Source organism: Nymphalis io, chromosome 4 (assembly GCF_905147045.1).
Source record: "Nymphalis io chromosome 4, ilAglIoxx1.1, whole genome shotgun sequence".
Classification (NCBI taxonomy): domain Eukaryota; kingdom Metazoa; phylum Arthropoda; class Insecta; order Lepidoptera; family Nymphalidae; genus Nymphalis; species Nymphalis io.
This window is the reverse complement of record NC_065891.1, coordinates 5688008-5713563: the sequence shown is the minus strand read 5'-3', so window position 1 is coordinate 5713563 and position 25556 is coordinate 5688008. Positions and strand designations below refer to the sequence as shown.

Below are 25556 nucleotides of genomic sequence, written 5' to 3'. Positions count from 1 at the left end.
TAAAGAAAGAGTACTTACTTGAGCTTGACCTATAGCTATTATTTCTTTCTCAGCTTCACTAACTTTATTTTTCAAATTGGCATTCTAAAACAAATAACAACATTAAAATCATAAATATGACCAAATTTTTAATATAGAGTTGATGTTCTTACATTTTCGTCTTCCTGCAAACGCGCAACCCATATCTGAAAATTAGTGACAGTTTAAGTTATAACTTTATTACTGTACATCTTCGTTTGTGTTATCAAAACAAAAAGCTATATTGAATTCAATTATACATTACCTGATGAATACGAATTGCGTTTTTTAAATCGGTCTGTGTTTTACGAATGTCTTCCTTTATTTCATTAGAAACTTCCATTATAACACTTAAAGGAACTTTAACAATTGTTTAAACTATTTTTAAAAGTAGAAATCACAATAAAAAACTAGAAAAGTATTTGCCAATTGTAGTTAAAACCATTTTCCGCACACACTGTTTAATGAAATTCAAAAAGCGATAAATTTCAACATAAAAAACAATATTTTTTAGTTATCCAACTAAATATTTACGAATTATCTTTCTAAAGTTTAAGCCATAACTAAAATAAATATATTCAAGGTCCTTTTCTTCTTTTAGTTCATTTTTCTGTTACATATAATCAAAGTAGAAAGAAAATATACCTATGGTATGTATACGCTACAACAAGTACCAACAAAGATTTATTTTATGAACTACTGTAGAATGTAGATAAACATAATTATATGAAACAAAAAAGTTATATCTATATCTAATATTATTATATACAATATAGTATATACATTGCTATGAGTAGTGCTATATATACTGAACTTTTTTTATTTTGTATCCCAAGGAATCATCTGTTAAGCCTAATAAAATATTAATTTTATTAAGTTTTAAACTAATAACTCGATACATAATATTGTTGAATTAAAAATGACAATATGAAATAAGTTTTAAGTCAAGGAAATCTGAAGAAGTCCCAGAGAAGTTTATTATAAATTAAATATAATATATTATTATATCTAGGTATTGTGTTTTTTTTTACATTTTTTTAATGTCATTCAAATTTTAAATTTGTAAATAAAAAGTTTATTAGAATTATTAATATGAAATATTAAATTTTGATTAAAAATGAATAAAGTTTTATGTTTTTATCTTCTTTCTTTGGCTTTATAGTTTTCTAAACTAGAATCTGAGGCAGGAACAAAATCAATATTCTTTCATCTTTGTCATGAGACTTATCATAATCTGTATTCGGTTCGGTATTGCATTTTCGTTTTCGGTAAAGAATTAATAAATGGCATTTCAATTTTTAATTTTCAATTTCAAATCAATTTCATCTTTCAATTAGGTACGAATAAAAATACGGATCCTTTTTAATAAATAATAATTGCTAACTAATCTTGTTAAAATATTTTAATTGGAATTGTGTCTACGGTTTAACACTTAGTATATGTCCCACTAATACTGCATAACCTTATTATTTAGCCAAAAGAAGAAATATTGAATAAGTATTTTTTCTACATTTTTTGTTACATTCGTTTTATAGATAAAAAGAGTGCCGGTTACCTTGAAAATGTCGGTGAAAAGACAGGCAACAACAGAGTTAAATCATGAAAATTGGGATCAAGATGATCCTGCCGAACAAGAAGAGGAAACAGGTGGTTTTAAAATGGCTTCTAAAGAAGTTCTTGAAAAACGCGTAATACGGACCGCTAAACGACGTTCACAAGCCACTGGAGATGAGGTAATATTACTATTTATATTGTATTTTCACTGGTAAATGTGGCTTTAGTATTATTAAAAATAAACATTTATTGATCATAATATGTCTTTAGTTACATAAATAGATATAGCCAACAATTGTGTTAGTTTATTAATCATATTTTTTTAATTTACAGGCAAAAAGAAGTGTATTTAGTGGATTTAGTGCTTTTAATAAAACACAACCAACATCATTTGACTTTCTTGCCAAATTAACTAATGGAAACAATGCTACAAATGTATCACCACTAAAGTCAGAGACTTTAGCAACATCTAGCACTTTTAATGCCACATCAACTGGGGCTACAACAACAAATTCTCTGAGTAGTGGAATAGGCAGTATGACAAGAACATCAACACCTTTAGCAAAATCAGCTTTTGGAAAACCAATGAGTGAATCATCTTTATTTGGAGCGCCAACAACCAATTCAGGATTTGGACAGTCAGTTTTTACCACATCCAAACCTAGTACAGCGGCAAATGAGAGCCCATTCAAAATGCAATCTGCACAAAGTGCAACATTCAATACTACAGCCTCAAAATTAAATACTAGTGCTGAAAAACCAGCTGCTCAGTCATCTTCAAACATATTTGGATCATCATCTACAAGTGCTAATAATACAAAATCTCTTTTTTCTTCCACAAATACTAATTCAACACCATTTAAAGTGCAACCAGTTTCAAATTCTCAACCCAGTGAAGATAATAAATCAACAAATAAGTCTGATAGTCAAGAAGATAAAAAGTTGATATATTACAGTAAATTAAAAAGTCTGAATGAAAGTGTATCAGCGTGGATCAAAAAACATGTTGAAGAAGGTTTATGTATTTTAACACCTATCTTTAAAGATTATGAGAAACACTTAAAAGATATTCAAGATGAGTATGAAAAAAGCAAAACAGAAAACACTACTGATGATAAAGCAAATAATGAAGATAAGAAAACTACTTCACCATGGGCTGTTAACACAAGTTCCTCAGTATTTCCCACTTCAAGTATGTTTTCAAATAATAAGGGCAATGCAACATCACCAGAAAAAACATCAAATTTAACAACATGCATAAACACTCCCACCAATGTATTAACAAATAACTTTTCAACTTCAAGTCCAGCAAGCAGTGGATTTTCATTTGGAATAAAAACACCATCTGCAAACACATCACCATTTGCTCTTAATACAACCACCACCACAGCCAATACTAATGGAAGTACTCCTTTCTCATTTGGAATTGGAAAACCATTCAGCTTTAACTCAAATATTCAGAAAAATGAAGAACCAGCTAAACAAGCTGAAGAAAATGAAGATGAACCACCAAAAGTTGAATATACACCTATTGTAGAAGAAAATAGTGTGTATGATAAAAAATGCAAAATATTTGTAAAAAAAGATGGAAATTTTGTAGACAAAGGCGTTGGCACACTCTATGTTAAAAAAATAGAAGACAGTGGTAAACATCAGTTACTAGTACGAGCGAATACATCTTTAGGAAATGTACTACTGAATTTGATATTAGGCTCATCCATACCTACTCAGCGTATGGGTAAAAACAATGTAATGATGGTTTGTATCCCTACTCCAGATGCAAAACCCCCACCCACATCTATACTTATAAGAGTTAAAACATCTGAAGAAGCAGATGAACTATTGGAAACATTAAATAAATATAAATCCTAATTTTTTTTTCTAAATGTTGCTATATATTGTCTAAAAATAAATTGCTAAGATATTATATTTTGTAATCAACTTTAAATGTGCAATTCGCATATCAGTTTTAAGCAATAAAATATTTTAGTTTACATTCCTTTTAAATTAACATTATAATAATCTTGTAGGTGGAAATATGTGTATGTAATTATGTTGTATACTGTTTTATTTTACCTCTGTCCCCTAAAGTTAACTAAGATTTTTTTTATATATGACATCATAATATTTATGAGAAATGTAGCCATTATTTATAACTATCATCATCACTTGACCATTAGAAAATAAAACTAATTAATTTCTAAGTCCCTAATTAAAATAACGAAGATATTCAAATCCAATAAAATAGCAAATAATGACAATTTTAACGATTGTCATAAAATAGCAGTAATTTTGACTATTTATTAATTTAGTTGTTTATTTTTCTGAAATTTGGCATAACATATACTGCATTTTTGAATGAAGTATAAAGTCTGGACTTACAAGAAAACTATATATTTAATCTAAAATTAAGAAATAAAGTTATTATTGTAATTCTATTTTATTATTTTCCTATAAAATGTGTTATCTTTCTGGAGAACAATAGCAAATGTTCAGTTAGAAAATGGCAATGTAAGGCATTTTATATAAACAATAAAAGAATGTTATGCTTTCCTATGGTTACACAAGCATAATTTTATTGAGAATAAATTATATTTCACATCTATATGTTTAATATATTAAAATGAAGAAAATTTAACAAAAACTATAAATATTACATACATAATTGTATTTATCTCAATTTTATTTAACATTAAGCACATGTCTATAAATTCATAACGCAATAACAAGTTATAATTGATATTTTTAATCTTAGCCATACAAGTAGTTTTATGTGCCTGCTATATAACTACTTGATATCATTTGACCTAGGCCCATCTGAATCCTTTGCATGTGAAGTTCTACATTATTTTGAAACAGTCTTTGATACTGAGGCTCTAGTTTCATTTTAATTTGGTCCATAGTTCCTTGCAGAACACTTAATTCATATGCATTTTGATCAGAATCTGAGAGACTTTTAACCTGTAACATTAAAGCAGTAAGGTCTGTTACAAGATCTATAACATTTGATTCTTTGATAGACCCATTGTTATTTTTTTCTACAAGAACAGCTGCTTCTTCTCTGCATTTTTCCCTAAGATGTGAAGGAGCCAACATTGCAGCTAAACTTGGCCCAGGTGCAATTTGCTGACAGTACATTTGGATTTCATTTATATATTCTTGCAAATCCATATTCATTCTTTCAAGATCAATAACAGTAGCAGCATACTTTCTTTCAAAATCTTCAGGCATCCTTTGACCAAATGACTTTCTCTTCTCTGCCTCGCAGTTATATTCTTTTAATCTATTTATTTTACCTTTTTTAGCTTGTAATATTTTATTTAATTTAACTATTAATTCCAATAATGGAAATGGATAACTACCTATTTTGGAATCAAGATGTTTTGACAAATCATTACACCCAATCATAGGATCACTTTGGCTATTAGTCTTGTTTGGTGCAGAGGGTTGGTAAAGATTAAATATTTCTTGCATAACATATCTTGGTCTAAATTTTTGAGCTATGCTAGACAAACATATAGTGTCTGGTGGTTCATTTGATAAAACTTCATAATCTGGAACAGAATGTGTTCCCAGTTTTGGCCTCTCAAAAGTGATTCTATATGTATTATTTGATGTATCAACTGCATCAATACAACCTGTAAACAAACCATCTTGAGGCTTACGTAACCTTGCTGTGACTTTAGTTCCTACAACTAACTGCATAGGTATTTCATTAGGCAAATCTTTAACACATATATCAGCAGTTTTTCGTTGTTGAATATATCTAATCAATTTTCTTTTTCTTTCAAGTTCTTTACGTTCTTCAGCAAAAAATGCTTGAGAGCATCGCCTAGGCTTACCCATCATTCTTCGTATTTTTGCCCACTGAACTTGTGTCAATTTCTTGTTAGTTAACTGAGGAAATGATTCTTTAAGACAAATTATAAAATCATTTTCACCATCAAAGAGAGCCTTGTCAATGTTACTGTAAAAATATTCAAAACAAACCCACTTATGAGCTTTTGGCAATTTCAACAAATTTCTAAGCCTCATACCTATTCGCTGACCACTCTTGCGATCTGGTGATTGATTACTCACTTTTTCATCATTTTTTTCAACAGTCTTTGGTGTTTTTGTTGGGGATTTTTGTTTTTTGCCACTAGATTGCTTGTTAGGAGTTTTTGCCAATATCTTAGGAGTTCTTTTTGGAGATTGCCTTGGTGGTGAAGTATTAACGAAGTCATCAACGAATATAAATCTATTTTTTTTCCGTATACGGGCAGGCATTCCTCTAGCATTTAATTTCTGAACTGGTTCACTTGGCGCTGGTTTTGGCGGCAATTTAGTACCAACTCTGTGAAGTCCCAGAGCAGCAGGTCCAAACGCAGGAGGTTCTTCGTCTTCATCGGGCAAATCAGTCTCCATCGGTTCATCTTTAATGCTATATTGAAACTTGCTTGAATTTTTTTCATCGTTATGATTGCCTGGAGACAACACAATAAAATATTTAATAACACTAATAGCAAAATTGACAATTCGATTCTCTAAGGAAATTATCTAATTAAAAGTCAAGTGACTAACAAGTATTCACTATCAAATCGAAAATAAATATTAAAAATAAAGTGACAATTCGTCTACAAATTTGAATTTTTTCAAATTTTGAACCTTTGCTGTAGATCATACATTCCAAAGTAGACGACTCTAGGTGGCTTAAAAAAGATCATAGTTCGATTTTTTTTCAAAGAATTTAAATTAGGTATTAGGCACCAAGAAAAATTAAACAATCTTAGTATTAAAAAACATAAACAAACTTACTTTCCCATTTATCCGCCATGTTGATGTCGTAAATTTGATTCAATTTGAAGATTGAGAGCGCCAACTTTATCAATTGACAACGTAGGTCTTTACATTATGGTACGCAAATAATTTGACAAAATTTAGAAATGTACTTAATATTTTGTAATTTTAATTGTTAAATTCTGGCTAAGTTATTTTAGCAAATTTTTACTTATTTATGATATTTTCTTTGAGTATCCATAAAATATAAAATAAAATATATATAATAAATATATATAATAAAATCTAGTTATTTTTTTGTTTAATACCAAATTTGGTCACTTGTGCAGATGTTGTCTGGTTTTAATATTTTAGAATTTTAAAATAATGAAATAATTACTTAGTTAATTATTTATTGCATTTAAATTACTTTATTAAACAATATGTTACCTATAAAATTATAATCGTTTTATCAAAAGTAAAAACTGTGAAGGTATCATATATCTTTTATTAAAATTTGGTTTATCTGAAATACTATAGTATTCTTTATTATACAATTAAAATACAATATATATTATTGAAATAATATCGTCTTCATACTTTCTAAAAAGTATTTATTCTTGATTTGTTAAATGTGTATAGATGTACATTACAATAATACTTTAATAAATATCAATATAATGTTATTTTTTTACTGTAATTTGTTTTTCATACGTGTATGTAATACTAAGTGTCGATTAATCAATATATACTTTGAATTAATACATTGATCGTAATTTATCGTAAATAAATATTGATTTAAAAATTTGATAATACTCATGGTAAGAATTATCAGAGTTTTTTAAACATTAAAAATTTAAAGAGTTAACATCTTTTATTTCAAAAACACAGTTTGATTAACGACTGACGATTGATAGCATTATGTTATTTGTCAAATGTCAATTGTTGACTGTTCTAGACATGTCATTAGTAACGTTTGAAATTGAATACAAATTACACAAACATTGAGGCGGTTGGATTGAACTTTAATTGTATACAAATTAAAGACAATAAAATACACTATTATCACCAACTAAGACCGTTTATGATAAATCACTTTAGTCAGTATGGTGCAAAATGATGACTCTTGGTCGTCAGATGACACCATAAGAGTTTTAATAGCTTCAGATATACATTTAGGTTATCTTGAAAATGATGCTGTACGTGGAGAAGACAGCTTTGTCGCCTTTGAAGAAACCCTTTCTCTTGCCGTACAATATGATGTAGATTTAATTTTGCTTGGAGGAGATCTTTTCGACCATGCAAAGCCATCACCTAGTTGTATGTTCAAATGTACACAGATTATTCGCAAGTATTGTTTTGGAGACAAACCTATTAATATCGAAGTGTTATCGGATCAACTAGATAATTTCTCAAGAATTGTTAACTATGAAGATCCAAATCTAAATGTTTCATACCCCATTCTTTCAATTCATGGGAATCATGACGATCCAGTTGGACATGGCAATGTCAGTTCTCTAGACATTTTATCTATTACTGGTCTTGTTAATTATTTTGGAAAGTGGACTGACTATACTCAAGTCCGTATTTCACCTGTACTTTTACAGAAGGGTGAAACTAAATTATCATTGTATGGTTTGAGTCACTTAAAAGATCAGAGACTTGCTAGGCTATTTGCAGAAAAGAAAGTGACATTTGAACTCATAGAAGATGGTAATGATTGGTTTAATATCTTGGTGTTACATCAAAATAGGGCAGATCGGGGACCCAGCAATTATATTTCGGAAAATGTCTTACCTACTTTTTTGGATCTTGTTGTATGGGGGCATGAGCATGACAGTCAAGTATTTGCTACAAAAGATGTAAAAAGGGAAAATGAAAGTTTCTTTGTTATCCAACCAGGAAGCACTGTGGCTACATCATTGGCAGCTGGGGAAGCCCTACCCAAGCATTGTGTATTGTTGCAGTTACATAAGAAAGAATATATATTAACACCTCTTCCACTAAAAACTGTACGCCCATTCATATTTAAGACAATAGTTCTCTCTGAAGAGAATCTTGGAGACGAGGGTGTGAACGAAAATGAAAAAGTACAAATTTTTTTAAAGGATAAGGTTCATGAGGCAATAACTGAAGCTGAAGCAATTCGAAGTGGTGACCCAAAACAACCTGCTTTACCCCTTATTAGACTTAGCGTGTTTTATGAACATGATGGCCAAGATTTTAATCGTGTTCGATTTGGTCAAAATTTCAATGGCCTTGTTGCAAATCCAAATGATGTTCTTATTATGAAAAGAGAGAAAAAAATTCGTGAAAGAAAAGAGTTCGACCCAAATAACACAGAAGATGTTGATTTAGGTGGGGTGGCTGCTGAAGCGACTGATGTAGAATCCTTACTTCGTTCTTACTTCGAGGCGCAACCGCAAGACCGTCGGCTCGCAGTACTATCGGTACGAGCTGTAACCGAAGCGGTGAGAGACTTCACGTTAAAACGCGACGACGACATTTTTCGTCGCGTTTTAGATGCTCATCGTAAACACTGCGTCGATTTCTTACTCGAATCGAATGCAGAAACTCCAGAGGAAGTGAGTGATAAAATGAAACAGTGTAAGGAGTCACTAGACGCGGCCGATGCCGATCTACTCAAAGCTCTTATATCAACAGCTTCCAAGAAAGCGGAAGTCGCCACCAAGCAGTCCGCATTAGCCAAACACGAGTCGATCGTGGTATCGAGCGACGAAGAAGCGCCACCGGGGCGAGGGCGGGGAAGAGGCGCGCGTGGTGGTCGCGGACGTGGCCGCGGCCGCGGTCAAACGCGTGTGGCCTCCCCACCTACGCCAGCGCCGGTGCAGGAACGACGCACGCCGAGAAGGGCAGCAGCGCAGAAATCTTCCTCAAAGTTGCAAAGCCTTATATCCGAGCGATCCTTTCGACGTCGGAGGGAATCATCGGACATTGAAATTTCAGATTGAATAAACAATAATATTGAAATAGCTACTGTCCATTTTTCAATTTTTGAGCATTGTACAGTAATATTGTTTATACATGTTAGTTGTGGTAAGAATATACTGTCCCTTTTCAATTTATAACATATTTTTTAAACCATGATAGTTCATTTTAACATTTAGTTAAGTGAATTAGTAAAAATAGGATTGTATTATTTGAAAACTTGATAAATTAGTTTTTTGGCCTTATGGATCTTATTAGATTTCACACATAACTAATTAATTTACCTTACCTTATATATACATCTTTCATAAAAAAATAAATATGAAAAAAGCAATAATTTCAGCTCTATTTGTTAAATTATTTACCTTCAAATAAATCGCTTAGTAATTTTAAAAATGTTACACGATTTTTTTTTGGCATTCCATATTATGTACTTACGATGGTAAGTAATAATGAGATCATTATGGACCAAAACACTACATGCCCACAGAACTAACTGGGTCTTATGTTATTTTAAGAATTTTATATTATTTTAGGTATAACATCCCTTATTACTTATTGAATAAAAATATATTTTTTTTATTTAAAAAAATTAGTAATTGTTATTTTTTAATAATACAGGTACATAACGATAAATTTCATAGGTCAACACGATTTTTGATTGTGACAAGAGGGTATGAAATTCTGATAGATTTATCAATAGTTAGACGAAAAAAATGTATATGACCCTAGAAAGTTAGTTTTTGTATTCACGAGAATGGTTGATCAATAGTTTAGAAAAAACAATTTTTAATTAAGAAAAAATTATTTATTCATAAATCGAAATAAGTCGAGATGGCCCAGTGGTAAGAACGCGTGAATCTTAACCGATGAACGTGGGTTCAAACCCGGGCAAGCACCTCTGAATTTTCATGTGCTTAATTTCTGTTTATAATTCATCTCGTGCTTTTCGGTGAAGGAAAACATCGTGAGGAAACCTGCATGTGTCTAATTTCATCAAAATTCTGCCACATGTGTATTCCACCAACCCGCATTGGAGCAGCGTGGTGGAATAAGCTCCAAACCTTCTCCTCAACTAGGGAGAGGAGGCCTTAGCCCAGCAGTGGGACATTTACAGGCTGTTACTTTAACTTTTTACTTTTACTTTAAATCGAAATAAACATTAATATATATTTTTTATCGACTTTTCCTACTTATAAAAATATTACATTACAAAATAGTTGAAAAACGTTTAAGTGTTACTTTTTTTCTTACATTTTTATGTGTACTTTCTCACTAACCCCTCAAATGTAGTCCCCCATCATATGTTCGTTGTATTGGCCCTGATAACGTTGTTGTCCATGCCCATTATATCTTAATGGAATTTCTTCTGAAAATAACATTGAGGCTAACTCCATGCTGTTATAAAATTTTTCTTAATGAGCATGCAGCATGTTATGTACTTTTAGAGACATTCTGCAACCAATATTTTCTAGTTTTCTAACATGTTACCAATTAGCTCTCGGTTACTTTCTACTTTGTTATTCTGTAAAAATCCAGAAACTACTAGTTTTATACACAAACTATTCCAAAATTATTGTTGAGCACTAGTAAGTAAACTTTTGGAATTTTAATCTCCATTGGCAAAAAGTTTTTTGATTTGTGCATCAACAAATATTTCAGCTTTAACGTTCCTGTGACAGTACGAATTTACGAACTACGAATTCTTCTTTTCTCTTAGTCTTCTTGAAATCAGTTTTTTTTTTCTTATCACATATGAAACTTCTATACATGTTGTGTCACTGTTACAACTCTTATTTTTTCAGAAAATTTTATAAAAAAATACCAGAATAAGTATTTAATATATTTTTTTCTTTACCGTAACTCCTAATAAAGCATCATAACTACCATTAAAGCAAACTTTTTAAGGAACGGGAATACGGGTATTTTTCCTTTATGTTGGAGATTTTAACAAATTGGCATTATAACTGTGTTTGCTATTTCCAAGAAACGCATCTTTTCCAATAAATAACTAAAACTGTTATACAGATACAATTTTTATAATATTTTTTTTATCGACTTACACGAAGTAAATTTCGTAAGTTCAGTTTTCATGCATATATTAAAAACGTCGTTATATGTATAGATCAAACCACTCAAGTCCCTTATATCTATTATCTTATGAAACCATAGTTTGTCTTTTGCCAACAAGTTACTTTTACAATCTTTACATTTGAGTTTTTTAATTAATTTACTGATTACAAAATCAGAAATGTACCCTACTATTTGAGAAACAATTTCTGACAAAAGGATTTACATGTAATATTTCACTAAGCTCTTTGCAGTAAGTCTGATAGCGTACAAAATTATTTTTTACCGATTTGTTATTTAAAACTGAATCGGCACTTAATTTTTTCTTTTCAGTTTCGTTTGGTTATTCAGGTGGAGTAAAAAAAAATCGTATAAATAAAAAATATATAAAGTTTTAAACTACTCAATTTTACTGTTCTAGAGCAACCATTTGTTGGCCAAACGTTGGTGAATATTGGCGCGTGGCTTGGCTAAAAACTAAATAATTGTCGTTTAATTAAAATAGTTGGGTATTTTATTATTTATATTAAAACACAGTATTTACTTACCGAAAGTATGATATTCCGACCTATGCATTTATTTAGTTTTTGAACTCACACTGAGGCATTGTGGCACGTTCGTGCAATTGAAAGTGAACTAAATTTGAAATAAGACCTCACATTGAAGTGAGACGTTATTCGCTCGGCCGTTTTTGAGACTCTAACCGGACATCTCGTAGTATTGTTGATGGAAGACTTCAGGACTTAGATATTAGAGGGTTTTAGAACTAATAACAAAATAAATATAGCATAAATAAAAAATTAAAGGTTGATATAAAATATACTTGTTGCAATGTTACATTTGTTAGTATAAATTATTAAAAAATATATAATTTTTTGAAGAAGATACATGAAAGAAATTATAAATTAACAATTACTTTGTAATGTTCTTTATTGATTCTTTAACTTAGTATTCTATTCATAGCATTAAATGTGAACAAAAGTCACAATTCATGGCTAATGAAATTGGTTATCAAAATAAAGATATCATGTGATCAATATTATCAGTCATAAGAAAATTAGCAGACCGCGCTGGAAGCAGAAACCAGCAGCGTACGGCGTAGGTAGCGCAGCGCAGTGGCGGCTGCAGCGGTCGGTTCGCGCCCGGCGAAGGCGAGCGTCGGTGAGGTCGGCGTCAGGCGAAAAACGGTAAGTCCGGAGGTTGACAAATTAGGGCGCTCGACGCGCAGGCCCAGCGCAATACACACCGACTCCAGCGACTTCTCTGGTTCAGAGCTTTGTGTAGCAATCAATGCCTGCACTCCCAAGGTTCTACGATCTTCATCTACAAGAATAAATTACAATAATTGTGATCGTGATTTTTTGGATCCCTACCGCCAGAAAATCGTTTAAAAATAATATGTCTTTAGTTTTAGTTTGCTAGTATACACTTGAAAAAAAGCGTAAAAATAGTCAATATGTTAAAATAATAAAACAAACAAACAAAAAAAATAGGCGGCAGGACATTGGGGTGAGTTGTTACCAATGTGTGTTAGCAGACCGAGGTGATAGTTGGAGAGGCGTTGTCCAAGGTCGTGACGCCAGGGCGTAGACTCGCAGCGTTCTACGACGCGCTGCAAAGTAGCTTCTGCAGCGCGCTTTTCCTGGGATCGCTTCTCGTGAGCCCGTGCCAATGCTTCTTCCTATCGACAATGTCCAAAATGTAGTAATTAATATAAGTATAACAATCTAAATTATTGCATGAATTGTTTTCAGGATGGGCTAATTTGGCCGAGTTCGAATGTCAGATGATACCTCCACGAAATCTCCAGTGAGTCTTGCAAGGTTTTCCCGCAGATAGGAGTATAGTTGTTCCGCGGCGAGCTGTCGCGCCGCTTTCTTTGTTGTAGAGGTGGCCTGTCGCTCGTGCATGCGCAGGCGCGCACGCATTGTGAAACGACGCTGGTGCGGCGGGCCTGTGTCGCTCACTAGCTCATATTCCGGCTCACCCAGTCGGTATTCTTCACATAGCTCTTTTAACAGTGCAACATAGCTACGTGAGTCTACAGCCGGAGCTCCGGTGGTGCCACAGGCGCCTCGCGACGGACCTGCTTCCTGCATTAACGAGTGACTCATTTTGTTATATATTGAAATAGTTTTGCTTCTCAACATTCAAAACAGTGATAGATTGGCACCACTAATGGCATCAATTATAACTGCGTCATTAAAGTATTCGTATAATATAAGTATAGTAAAAGATATTAAATTCATATAATATTATTCAAAGAAAGTACCAAGGCAGGGTCATCTGAGGGTAAGGGTGGCGAAGGAGGCGGCGGCGAGGGTGGCGAAGCGAAAGGCGGTGGCACAGAGATGCCGCGCGAGTGTAGTTGCATGAGCATTCGTCGCGCTGCCTCTTGCTTGGCTTCCTTTTTAGAGCGTGCCTGTCCAGTTACTGTAACCCCATATGCTGTGCAACTGTATTCAAATGTGGCCTGATGTTGTGGACCCGACTAAAACATTTTGTAATAAGAAAATTTTCAATATAATATATTTTTGTAAGCAGTGTATCTTTTTATATAATATTATAAAATTTTAATAATATATATAATACAATTTACTGATGATGTGTGGATGTTTTGGCTTGTCTAATGTCGACATATCACTTACTAATTATTCTATAAAACAATGTTTAATGCAAATAATGCTGGGCTGGCTAATTGTTACAAAGGCTGTAAAAGTAATGTTTACAGAGGTAAATTGATGATGTCATCAACTTACATGGATCAATAAGCTTAATATTGATCACATAGTTTGTTGCAGGTAACCACTTATCATCAGCCATTGTTAACTTGTTTATTATATGCTTTTGTACTTTAATATATTATATTTCAATACAAAGTATGCCCTTTATTCAAGTTAATTATGTAACGGGCTCAATTAATTTAGTGGAATAACAGTAATTCACCTTGTTCGACATATTTGGTTCTAAGGATTTTAAATGTTTACATTATCATTATTGTAGAAATTTTTAACCTTCCAGATTTAAATGTTTAATATTAAAATTTAAGTCAATAATTATTTAAAATATTCATTAAAAGTAACAGATTTCTCTTACTTGAGATATGCATTCATAATTGGGCAATTGACCTAACTTGATCATCAGCTCTTGCAACACCGTCACCGCTGTTTTCATTTTGGTGCTAAAGAGAATAAAGAAAAATTTATTAATACAACCTGTGCGTATAGCGTGAAACGATAATAGACGACTTCCATCAAATAATTAAGCATGTAAACTAGTAATGAGCTCCTTGACATTACTAGATTACTTTACAATGTGTTCAATACAATCAAAACATAAATGCACATCCACAAATGTTGTATACATAATAAAGATTGCAATATACTAAATTACAAACCACGTTTGTCAATGGGCAATGATTTATTGATTACGTTTAAAGCGTTTGAAATTAACATACAATCTTCAAGTTCGTTCAGTAGAATGAAGGATGTTTGAAGGATTTTGCCCCTTTTATTCGAAGAAAGATAATATATATAGCAATGATATATCTGTTAAGATAAATACTTCATGTTATAAATTAAATACCTACAAATGAAACCTTATCACAACACAAAAATAGAACCAATAATTTGACAGTTAGGGTCCGTTCACACAGACCGGCTCGGAGAGGAGAGCAGATTTTTATCACGTTGGAAACAGTGTTTTGAGTGATTGTAGTAAAGTTTATTTTTGCATTTGCACCTTTTTTGTCATTAAAAATGCCTGAACGCGCTTCGTGTGAAGTAATAAAAGGAGCCGACCGGCTCCGCTTGCGTGCTCTTTCTCGCTCGCACCCACTTTCAGATCTCTTCCAGCCGGTCGATGTGAAATAGTTGGCGGCTCCGCTCCGGCCAATTCCAAGCGTATACGACCCGGTCTGTGTGAAAAGAAAAAAGCAGGCCGATGCTCTCCGAGCCGGTCTGTGTGAACGGACCCTTAACTATGTATACATCACAATAACATATTGGATTTGGAATTATCACTTTACTATTCTATTATTAATAAAACGTAATAAATGATGTAATATATATTATAAAATGTGAATTACTGTTTATTTATTAAATTCAGTAGTCTGTGTTTACAGCACTTGCATTTTTCCCTGACATAAAAATTGTAAAATAAAGTAAACCTAATAATCTTATAGCTGATATATTGTAAAATGTAGGATATTGAAGGAAGCAATATTTTAAAGAACGAAAATACATTCTGTTTTGAACGAGGGTGTTACAGATATGTTATAAAGAATAAGATTAAAAAAATAGCACAACATTTTTTACGCCAGGGTGGTGAAAACTCTAAAATTGGCTTCATTATTTGTAATGGTATACTTAGGTATACCATTAGTAGGCGTAGGCAGAGAAACTAATAGACGCAATGACGATTTGCTTCTCACTTACATAAGAAAGAGAACGAAAATTATGTTACAAATGGTTTAGACAGAGATAGAATTATCAAATCTTTTGTCCCTTATCGCGTAACCAGATTTGGTGTTTGTTTTGCTACTCAAGTAGCGAAACAAACTTGATAGTTGGTGCGTTCCTTGTGTTTATTGTTCAATGTTTGCTTATTTTTATGTCAGAAAACGATTCTGATCCAGTGAAAAGACCGAGAAGCAATCCTTATATCATATCGAAGGTTATACAATGGTGCATTGTCGTATTATTTCATGTTAAAGCGATAGTAAGAAGAAAATTGCCGGCGTGTGTTTTCACTTGTAAGTACGACGGTTTCGTCCCTAAATCTAGTTTCTCAGTGGTGTTTATTTATGCCATAGCATGACGGAACCTTATACTGCATTAAAATCCTGAAGATAATAGGATTTTCCAGTTTTTATCATTCATAACCTATAATTATTTATCATGTAAGTAATTTTTAGCTGCCAGCGTTAGCTAAAAAATGTCCCGATTTTCGATAAAAAATATCGACTCGTTGACAATGTAAACAAATAAATACGAAAATCAATAATAACCTAAAGTGCTTCGTTATATATAAATATGTTATTTTAATTTATCCGTTCTCCTATTTATAATTTCCTAACGACAACATTATTTAACGTTCTTCATGAATTTATAATATTATTAGATTCTGATTCGAGAGGTTAACTAAGAAATAAATGTGCCAATCATTCTTTATTAATAATTTAATTGTGTGTTTTAGATTTCAACATCTGAGGAGTATGCTAATCCATCATCATATACATCTTCTAGATAACGGAAACAAAAATTGGATTTGGAAACACGGTTTTTAGGTGTAGTTGGAAAATAAAAAAATATTTTAATTAAAAAAATAATAAAAATTAAAAAGTAAAATTTAATAACCTCATTTTGTTTTAATTAAATCCTGAAAATTATTTATCTCCCAAAACAGGGAATGCAGTTACTATGGTAACATTATACGCAACATTGACAAACTATCTCTGTCTCAATCGCGGTTTCACGGCCCCTTGGTCTATTTGTTTCTCTGTCTACGGTCTACGCCGTATAGTTTGTCAATGTAATATAATTGCGTATAATGTTGCCATAGTAACTGCATTATTTATTAATTCGCAAAAGCTGCGGCTTCGCCAGCCCGGAATACAGTTTGTGACAAAATTCATTATACATATTTTGCTTATTTACACATATTTTGTGTAGATTGCAGTGATTATGTAAAATAAAAAATGATTTTTAGTTTTATTTTTTTTGACGTATACAGAGACGGATCTATATAATGGCTTTATGTGTTACAGCCCAGGCCCCTATTGATACAAAAGGGGCCCCAGCCCCCATTGAAGGCAAGATTGTGAATATATGTATACATATCATAAGGTTGGTAGCCCTGACATCAATTAAGCCGTTTGTCCGTCTATCGAACGGAACGGGGGATTCCCTATCGCATGTTTTCGATATATTTTCTCGTATAACAATCATTCGCACTTCACAGTGGGCAGTCATGTATCGATTTGTCTGCGGGCAACTAAATGACAAACGGACTAAATGTTAATGTTTATGGCGTTCTCTGCTTAATGTTTAGCTTATCAATTACTAATATGAATACCTACTTAAAAGTTATAAAGACCGGACATTTTTCATATTTTTCTTATAATTGAAAGTAATCAGCAAAATTCATCACGTATAAGATATCACGGGATTTAGAAACTAGGAATTAAAATAATATAACTACACATAACCTGTTGATTTCTTTTGCTTTTCTGTTTTTTTCCGGTACCTTATCTAGGTATAAGGTACAGGAAAACATTATCAAAACAGTTTTCTTGACAAAATAGTTATATTATAGTTTTTAAAAGTTGATGTGTGGTTACACAGAGGACACGACTACTAAAAGAATGTCACCATAAGCAAATATAATTTAAAGCGCAGGAGATTTCCAAAAATTGTGATTGTCTAAAGTTGGCTTCCCACGATGCACAAAAACACGCACCGTGGGGATCCTCTGTGGAAACGCAGACAAATCCGTAGCAGTGTGTCGGATCCACCGCGAGTCGATTACTTCAGAGGTGCGTTGCGACCTCGTACGATGCGTTCCTGGGTCGTCCCTGTAAACACAGACGAGCATTTCAAAACATATTAATTTAGTTGAGAGCCACAATAGCAACAGCCCACGGCGGCTACGTTCTTTTTCACTTTGAATTTTTGAATGAGAAAACCTTTAGGTACAACACTATCCAACGAATAAGAGGTTCCCCTAATAATAAAAAAACGGATCTATTTCGAAAGTTTTTTTATAGTATAAACGGACGGTATGGTTACCTGATGGTAAGTGGTCATCACCGTCCATAGACGTTTTATTTCTCTATTTTGATTTTCTCTTAGGCAAAATTTCTTCATAATTTAGTAATTTTTTGGTTTTATTTCACATATTAAAATGAAAATGTATTATATAAACTTTTTTTATATTACCCATGACTGTCTATTATACAGTAAAAGATTATTTACATTAATTAGGTCGACGTGGAGGTCGATAACGTTTAAAACATTCCTCTTTCAACAAAGGTTATTGTTTCGGCCGTATTATCTCTATTAGTTCAAACAATGTCAGCAACAACATATAAAAGAAAGCGAGCCATGCCGATCCAAGCAAAATTTGTTGAGTCAATTTAGCACCAGGAATTGTATGCCGTCGAACCATTATCTCAGATTATTGTTAGATTTATTATGAGATGATTATATTAGACGCGAGCAGCTCGAGCGTGAGCACGCAGGTAACGACGCCCCCAGAACAGCAGTGCGTGAATGAATAGGATGCAGGTATAGATGATCAGCACGCGCAACACAGCGCAAGCGGCGGCACCGCCCGCATCTTTCGCGCCTGGCGAAAGACGCCGTGCCATCGCGCCTCCACTCGAACACTAGCCGTCAACTGTCAACGTCTGACACTAAAGATTTTAATTATAAGGGTTTAAATAATAATGTCTGAAAAATAGAAATAAAACCTTAGAGTTAAGACGTCACAGATCAGTTTTTACTGAAAACGTATCAATACGAATAATATTATTTATAAGTTGCGAAACTGTTTTTTTATAAATGATTGATTTTGACTAGCGACTTTAATATAATAAGGTGTCGTAAGACACATTGGGAATGATAAAATCACCAAGTAGGTGAAATAAAAAATAAAAATATGTAGACTAAATGCTGTGAATTAGTTTGTTGTACTTAATTGTTACGTGAAATACTAATAATAATGTCCTCCAGACCACTTTCGGCCACGGCGGCCAATCTCAAGAGAGATTAGCCAACTACGCAGGAGATATTATAGTGCACAAGTGTGTGCGCAAACACAAGTGCACTCTCTATTCTAGAAAGAGTTCAGGCGCAGGACCAACGGCTTTACGTGCTTTCCGAGGCACGGGAGTGTACACACTTCCAACTTCCAGACTTCGGGCTGCTACTGAGAATTTTCTGACAGAAAAACCCAATAACTTTTTATTGGCCCGACCTGGGAATTGAACCCAGGACCTCCAGGTCTGTGGCCTTATATCAAGCCACTAGACCAACGAGGCAGTCAAACGAGGCAGTCAGTCGTGGAATACTATACTGTGTATAATTTGCATGTTTTAGAAATTTTCATGTGATCTGTGTTCACATCGGATATCGATTTATTCATTAATTCAATACATTTTTTTCGTATACAGGCAAAGTAATAACTTGTTAAAGTTTAACGGCTAAAACCTCCTTTCCATTTAAGGAGAACGTTAGGAGCTTGATCTATGACACTGCTTCACGGGTTGGTGGTACGTTTTATCCGACACATACCTACAGCCAAGCACGATATGAGTTATAAACATAAATTAAGCACATGAAATTGCAATACTGTTTCGCTGGATATTTAACCCGCGATTTTTCGATTATAACAATTTTGTCTAGTTAACTTATTTATACTATTTAATATTGGATCTAAATATTTAAATTATTTAGTAATTAAAATGACTATTAATACTAGTAATTGCCATTCTTGTCTTGCGACTTGGAAATCGATAGTTTTATAATTAACTAGCTAATCGTACCGACTTCGTACGGATAGATAAGAGGAAAAATCTATTTTGGATAGTATTTGTGTAAAACCGTTCTTAGTGAGCGACTACGTCGGGGAAGGAGTAACTGTGAAAAAGTCAATCGGACGAATAGTTTAGGAGATCTCGTGATGAGTGGTATATGTTTAGATGTGAAGGTGTAGCATAAAATTATTAAAAATATCTGAAGGTAAGTCCTTTATGGGTGCCTCCTTTAAGCCAGCCATCGAGCTAGGATGCCGTCGACGTAAAGAAGACGGATAAAATAACATTAGCGTCTAATGCTCGTATGATTTTTAAGTATATATAGGTACGAGTATATTATTAAACCTGAATATTTGACTGAAATTTGACTTACGTAAGATATGCAATGCGGACATCCGGACTTTGATCGGTCCAACCATAATTCTGCATCTTTTGAGGATCGTGAGCCAAAATAGTTAATGTTGTTATAACTACGAGCCGCTTTCAATGAGCTTCTGTTTACGTTATCATACTTTCATTGATCTGAAACGAAATCCCAACTCTTAAATGTAATCTGTCTGAAAAATATATTTTACAATTAGGTACTTAAGAATTATAAACGAAATTAAGATTATACTGGTGACGATTCTCATCTTTAATTACAAAAAATGTTTTTAAATATTATTTTTAAATATTTTAATTTTGGAGGGCGATAGTAGCTACGACACAGTTTTATACTAATGTAGTTCCTATCGTATCTATTGCTTAAGATATGTATAATTTGTTCAAAATAAATAAATAAAAAAAAACTGAGTGCTTTAGGGGTTTCCTACTTTTAAATAACCTGAATATCGAACGTATTTGTTTATTAATCGCTGTCGTCGCTTTATTTTTATATGGACACAATACAAATTTTATGTAAAATTTAAATTTTAAGAAGCGGCGAAGAAAAACCTAGGTGCTAGATGTTTTGAATTTTTTTCTTATATTAGATTTTTCAATGATAGCTACTTTTATGGTAAAAAATTAAATGTTTTAAAGTAGTTTACTAAACCGTTAGGTACCTGATTATTTAAAATCTTTCCTTAATACCATACATAATGTGTATTTTGTTTAACTATGTATGTATAGTTTAATTTGTTTTTTATCTTATTATTACATTATGTTATAATTATCATATAGTGTCATCATTTTATTAGGTATATGACGCTTATTTGGCTCAAAACTAGACAGTTTTGAGCCAAATAAGCGCCATTTGCGGGATTTTTTGATTTACTTCTTTAGTTTGAAAAAATCTGCAGCAGAAGCGCATCTTTTTCTAGTAGAAGTAAATAGTAAGGCTGCTATCAGTGAGAGAAGTTGTTGTGAGTGCTTCCAAAAGTTTAAGAATGGTGAGTTTGAGGTCGAAGACAAAGAAAACAAAGAATTGGAGATATTATTGGATGAAGATCGGAGCTGAACGCAAGAAGAACTTGCAGTCACATTAGAGTGACTCAACAAGCAATTTTGCATCGCTTAAATTGTTTGGAATAATCCGAAAGCGAGGGAATTGGGTCTCGTATGAACGGAAGCTGTTAAGCATTAAACGCCGATTCTTCACGTGAGAAATCCTGTTTGCCAGACATAAACACAGGGGTTTGTTTAATTTTAGTATTTTAGATTCTGTCACAAAACTTGTTGTATATCCTGTGTTATATATTTTTTTGTGTTGAAAATATGAACGTAGTCCGAAATTAATGACGCTAAACCTCTTTAGTGTCACTCTATTAGAGAATAGAAAAGAAAAATCCGTCATTGTAACCACGCTTCGTCTTTTTATTTAATCTTTCCCTAGCCTAGCTCTGTGAATCTTTAAATTAAACTAGTTTTCATTATTGTGTTTCTGCGAAATAACGATGGCTTTGGAGATGAATTGTTTTTTATATAAAATTGAAAAAAGTTATACAAGTAAATAAGTGGTCATCTCAAGCAATAAACATTCGTATTCGAAACGATTTTTTAGGCTTTTAACTTTGATAGGAAAATCTACGCTATTTACTTTGCAAAAAGTACCCGCGTTTATTACTTGGGTTAAATTTCTGTTATACTAGGAATAATAAAAAAATCCTTAACCTTAACAATATTAACGAAACATAGCATTTAGTGATTTAATTACCTACCTTCTTAAATTATGTCCTATACATGAAGTTGTAACTCTTAATACACTTCACTAAATTTTATGAAATAAAAACTAAGCGGTTACCTTGGAATAATAATATACATAAAACATTGGTAATATTCACTCCCTTTGAAGATTACCGGACAAATAGACAGATAGATATAAAAAAAGCCGTATCAATTAAAAAAAAGAAATCACAGACATAAACTTAAATTTTATTTATTTGTGTTTAGTATTTACAGATTTAGCCAGATAGATTCATATGTGCCAAGCCGCCGAGGATCAATGTCTTGAAATAAGCTCGAAGCCGTCTCAGGATTGACGGGAGATAATTTATGCCAAAAATAAATATATTTTGACATGTATTTTATTTGTATACGTAACACCTCAATTATTTTCTCATTTATTTCATATAGTACAACAATGTAAGGGATAACAAAACAAGATGAAAAGAAGTATTACTTTATTAGGTTCTTTTATGTTTAATAAATATATAAAGGCTTAAAATTTATTTTATGTCTTCTAATTATTTTTTCCAGTCTATAACTGATGAGCGTAGTAGATATGATACATAACCACTACGCTGAATCTGTACTGTGTATCTACAATGTTTGTCTTATTGATTTTATTCTTTTTTAGTCATAATCAATTTAAAATATTCGGTTAATAAATAAAATTTGTTTCTGAAAACCTCATTGACATCATAAGAAGTATTTACATTGGACTGATACTATTATATGATATACATATTTTTAAAAGCCCCCCACCATCTGTCTTTTTGTTTGAACGCGACAAAAGCAAAAACTAGCGAACTGATTTTTATATGGATTTCACCAATGGACAGAGTGATTCATGAAGAAGGAATTAGCTTATAATACTTGTAGATGATTGTTAAGGATGTCGGTAAATTGCATCATGCCGACTTGGGAGCTTTACTGGCGTGCGCCGCACATATAAACCAATATATTTATATGCATTACGGTTTACGATATAAACGAAAAAAAAGAGTTTACATAAGAAATATTTATACATTATTATTTTATTGCACCCGTGTCAAACCAGTACGGGTAGCTAGTAAGTATATAAAAATCAAATATTTTTTTTAATTATCAACTGCTTTTTTATCATTTTAAATATTAGATTATTAAATATAGAATATTAGTGATTTTATACGCGTGAATCTTAGCCGATGATCGTGGGTTCAAACCCGGGCAAGCACCACTGAATTTTCATGTGCTCAATTTGTGATTATAATTCATCTCGTGCTTTACGGTGAAGGAAAACATCGTAAGGAAACCTGCATGTGTCTAATTTCACCGAAATTCTGCAACATGTGTATTTCACCAACCCGCACTGGAGCAGCGTGGTGGAATAAGCTCCAAACCTTCTTCTCAAAAAGGAGGCCTTCAGCCCAGCAGTGGGACATTCACAGGCTGTTACAGAGTGATTTTATTGTGTTATGTTTATTTATTTTTTATTTACTAATTTGATATAACGACTGCAAAAAGAACAACCTAAAGAAAATTTAAGCCCTTCATAATTTTATCGATAAAAATCTTCGATATTCTTGCTACGTTTTAAAGTTTTGTTATAAAATTTCTTAAGTGGAATCAAGCAATTTTCGTAGCTATAAGATTTTCTTTGGTATCTAATAAAGGAAAAATGTTGATGTAGCATGACATCAACGACACAGTAAATTAATTATATAATTTCAATATTGGTTAAACATGCGTACAAGGTTATTACACCGGGGAATATTATTATTTATTAGATAGTAAATGTATAATAACAAGGTAAGTAGTTACTTAATTTGAATTTTATTTACATATATCATCGGGTATATAATAAACGTTTTAAGTTATTATTTGGATGCATTTATTAGAAATACAATATAGTTGTAATTAAAAGTATGTTTTAAAAAAAGTGTGGGAGAAATTCTTATTGATAAATAAAACTAATTTGGACGGTATTATTATTATTAGTAAGTTGATGGCTTATATATGCTTATTTGATGCTTATAGTTTCGTATTGGACCACCACATGAACAAATATTTCGTGCAGCAGGTCGCAAACAACAATTTAAATATATATGTGAACAGGTAAGGGGGTAAGATTTTAGAAAAATATCATAAAATACAGTAGCAATTTTATGTATACTTTATGCCGTTATAGTAATATTTGGAGTAAATATTAGCTGCAGTACTGATTTGCATGCAGGACTAGCGGTGGCGGTAGCAGGCAACAGGAAAGCAGGGTTGAAGGGCCGCGGGGTCGGCGGGTTGACGGTGGGGCAACGACCGCATCACGCGAGCTTTTTCACGTGATGCGATTAGCGTCGCGATGTAAACGGTGTAGGCGATGCCAATGTAGGTCAGCAGAACACTCGACACCCTCCTCGCCACCACACCGCACCACCCACCCACCAGGTGTTCGCTGTTCGCCGAAATCACATCAAATCGAGAACCATGTCCTGATTTTCGTATTGTACTGTTATGAGGAAGGTATTCCAGGACAAGTTAAATTATATAATAGTTGGTATTATATTTAGTTACGGACAATATTATACATGACATCATATTCTAAGAATATTAATTTGAATCAGCCCTGTGAAAACTGGTACTCAAAAGTCATTTGCTCAACTTAAATATTGGTTGCATGAATGCGATGAGGGATTATCCCATAACATGCAACTCATATCGCCAAGCAGCTGACGTTGTATTGATCTTGCTCGTTGACAGACGACTTTGCCAGCTGACAATAAAATATAGCAATCATACATGACCCAAATAGTGAACAGGTCATGACTTCAGCTATGTCTTAACTGACCTCTAAACTAGTAAATAAGTTTTTTATTGATTAAAACGTTTGATATTTTGTTATGATCTGTTTATTATATTTTTTGATAAAACAATTATAAAACAATTTATTTATTTTTCTTAAAATACTTGTGAAAATGACCATCTTTTTAACCTTCACACTAGAAGGAGAAACAATTTTGAATTTTATAATTTTAAGCAATATTGGGAAATTAGTAGGGCTCATGACACGCAAGACACCGGTCTAGCTGATAAAAGCTTCCTGGTTGTACAATTTCCTAATGGAAGGCAAAATCCAAATAGAATGTTGATTCTATCCACTCAATTGCCATAGAGGCATAGATAATACTGTCACGGCTATTTAAATAAATAACTCTATCAAAAATACTTTACGAGTACAGTAAGCGTACGAATGGTTAAATTTAAAACTGTCTCATTTGCATAGGACGTGCTTAATATAGGCCAAGAATAATGTACCCAGGTAATTCGGCGGTCAGCAGATATCATAACTATATCTATTATAACATATAACAGCAAGCAGGCAATTTCGTTGTTCAGTTAATCCAGGTAATCTGGAGACTAGTTCAAGTTAAGAATGACGAATTATTTATTAATTTCTATCCTATCCCACATGTTTATCTAACAATCAGTATTGGAGCAGCATGGTGGAATAAGCTACTAATTTCAAACCATCCCTTCAAGCGGAGAATAGGCCTTA

At 32.6% G+C, this 25556-nt stretch overlaps 6 protein-coding genes and 1 long non-coding RNA gene across 17 annotated transcripts in view; 3 read left to right on the top strand and 4 right to left on the bottom strand.

Moving 5' to 3' along the window:
* LOC126781592 (uncharacterized) overlaps positions 1-691 on the bottom strand; it is a 54005-nt gene extending 53314 nt beyond the window's left edge. For all 3 annotated transcript variants that reach the window (XR_007670689.1, XM_050506498.1, XM_050506499.1), the window contains exons 1-3: positions 284-691; positions 153-185; positions 19-84 (exon numbers count right to left, since the gene is read on the bottom strand). Coding sequence is in view for 2 of the 3 variants with exons in the window: in XM_050506498.1 (XP_050362455.1) it covers positions 19-84; positions 153-185; positions 284-361 (177 nt within the window). In the remaining variant the exon portion in view is untranslated. The remainder of the gene's footprint in view (positions 1-18; positions 85-152; positions 186-283) is intronic.
* Positions 1-25556, top strand: part of LOC126781583 (spondin-1) — a 232186-nt gene that overhangs the window by 119069 nt on the left and 87561 nt on the right. The window lies entirely within an intron of this gene.
* LOC126781590 (nuclear pore complex protein Nup50) lies at positions 1238-3911 on the top strand. Of its 2 annotated transcripts, XM_050506495.1 has the most exons (3): positions 1238-1355; positions 1554-1751; positions 1906-3909. In XM_050506495.1, the coding sequence occupies exons 2-3, from the start codon at positions 1581-1583 to the stop codon at positions 3442-3444; spliced, it is 1710 nt and encodes a 569-aa protein (XP_050362452.1). In that variant the 5' UTR covers positions 1238-1355; positions 1554-1580; the 3' UTR covers positions 3445-3909. The 2 variants fall into 2 exon arrangements, with proteins under 2 accessions (XP_050362452.1, XP_050362451.1); XM_050506494.1 differs by lacking the exon at positions 1238-1355 and having other exon boundaries at positions 1906-3911.
* On the bottom strand, positions 4057-6434 carry LOC126781588 (protein lin-9 homolog). Of its 2 annotated transcripts, none has more exons than XM_050506493.1 (2): positions 6220-6344; positions 4057-6038 (listed from the first exon to the last, which is right to left on the bottom strand). In XM_050506493.1, exons 1-2 carry the CDS (start codon positions 6233-6235, stop codon positions 4342-4344), a joined length of 1713 nt encoding a protein of 570 aa, XP_050362450.1. In that variant the 5' UTR covers positions 6236-6344; the 3' UTR covers positions 4057-4341. The 2 variants fall into 2 exon arrangements, with proteins under 2 accessions (XP_050362450.1, XP_050362449.1); XM_050506492.1 differs by lacking the exon at positions 6220-6344 and adding an exon at positions 6370-6434 and having other exon boundaries at positions 4058-6038.
* Positions 7324-9814, top strand: LOC126781585 (double-strand break repair protein MRE11). Its single transcript, XM_050506487.1, has one exon. It carries the CDS (start codon positions 7437-7439, stop codon positions 9300-9302), a length of 1866 nt encoding a protein of 621 aa, XP_050362444.1. The 5' UTR covers positions 7324-7436; the 3' UTR covers positions 9303-9814.
* On the bottom strand, positions 12156-15455 carry LOC126781597 (uncharacterized). 7 transcript variants are annotated; one of them, XM_050506511.1, is made up of 7 exons: positions 15328-15405; positions 14935-14988; positions 14446-14530; positions 13622-13840; positions 13143-13442; positions 12871-13030; positions 12156-12672 (listed from the first exon to the last, which is right to left on the bottom strand). In XM_050506511.1, exons 3-7 carry the CDS (start codon positions 14521-14523, stop codon positions 12407-12409), a joined length of 1023 nt encoding a protein of 340 aa, XP_050362468.1. In that variant the 5' UTR covers positions 14524-14530; positions 14935-14988; positions 15328-15405; the 3' UTR covers positions 12156-12406. The 7 variants fall into 7 exon arrangements, with proteins under 7 accessions (XP_050362468.1, XP_050362465.1, XP_050362472.1 ...); XM_050506508.1 differs by having other exon boundaries at positions 14939-14988; XM_050506515.1 differs by having other exon boundaries at positions 12889-13030; positions 14939-14988.
* On the bottom strand, positions 17637-18715 carry LOC126781606 (uncharacterized). The gene is made up of 2 exons (XR_007670690.1): positions 18138-18715; positions 17637-17923 (listed from the first exon to the last, which is right to left on the bottom strand). It is a non-coding gene; the product is annotated as an uncharacterized LOC126781606 (long non-coding RNA).

Coding starts and splice junctions, on each gene's coding strand:
- LOC126781590 (XM_050506494.1), top strand. CDS start 1,581: ATGTCGGTGAAAAGACAGGCAACAACAGAGTTAAATCATGAAAATTGG. Junction 1,752..1,905: donor CACAAGCCACTGGAGATGAG/GTAATATTACTA, acceptor TTTAATTTACAG/GCAAAAAGAAGTGTATTTAG.
- LOC126781585 (XM_050506487.1), top strand. CDS start 7,437: ATGGTGCAAAATGATGACTCTTGGTCGTCAGATGACACCATAAGAGTT.
- LOC126781597 (XM_050506514.1), bottom strand. CDS start 14,523: ATGAAAACAGCGGTGACGGTGTTGCAAGAGCTGATGATCAAGTTAGGT. Junction 13,841..14,445: donor ATTATGAATGCATATCTCAA/GTAAGAGAAATC, acceptor AAAATGTTTTAG/TCGGGTCCACAACATCAGGC. Junction 12,673..12,870: donor CGGTCTGCTAACACACATTG/GTAACAACTCAC, acceptor TTATTCTTGTAG/ATGAAGATCGTAGAACCTTG.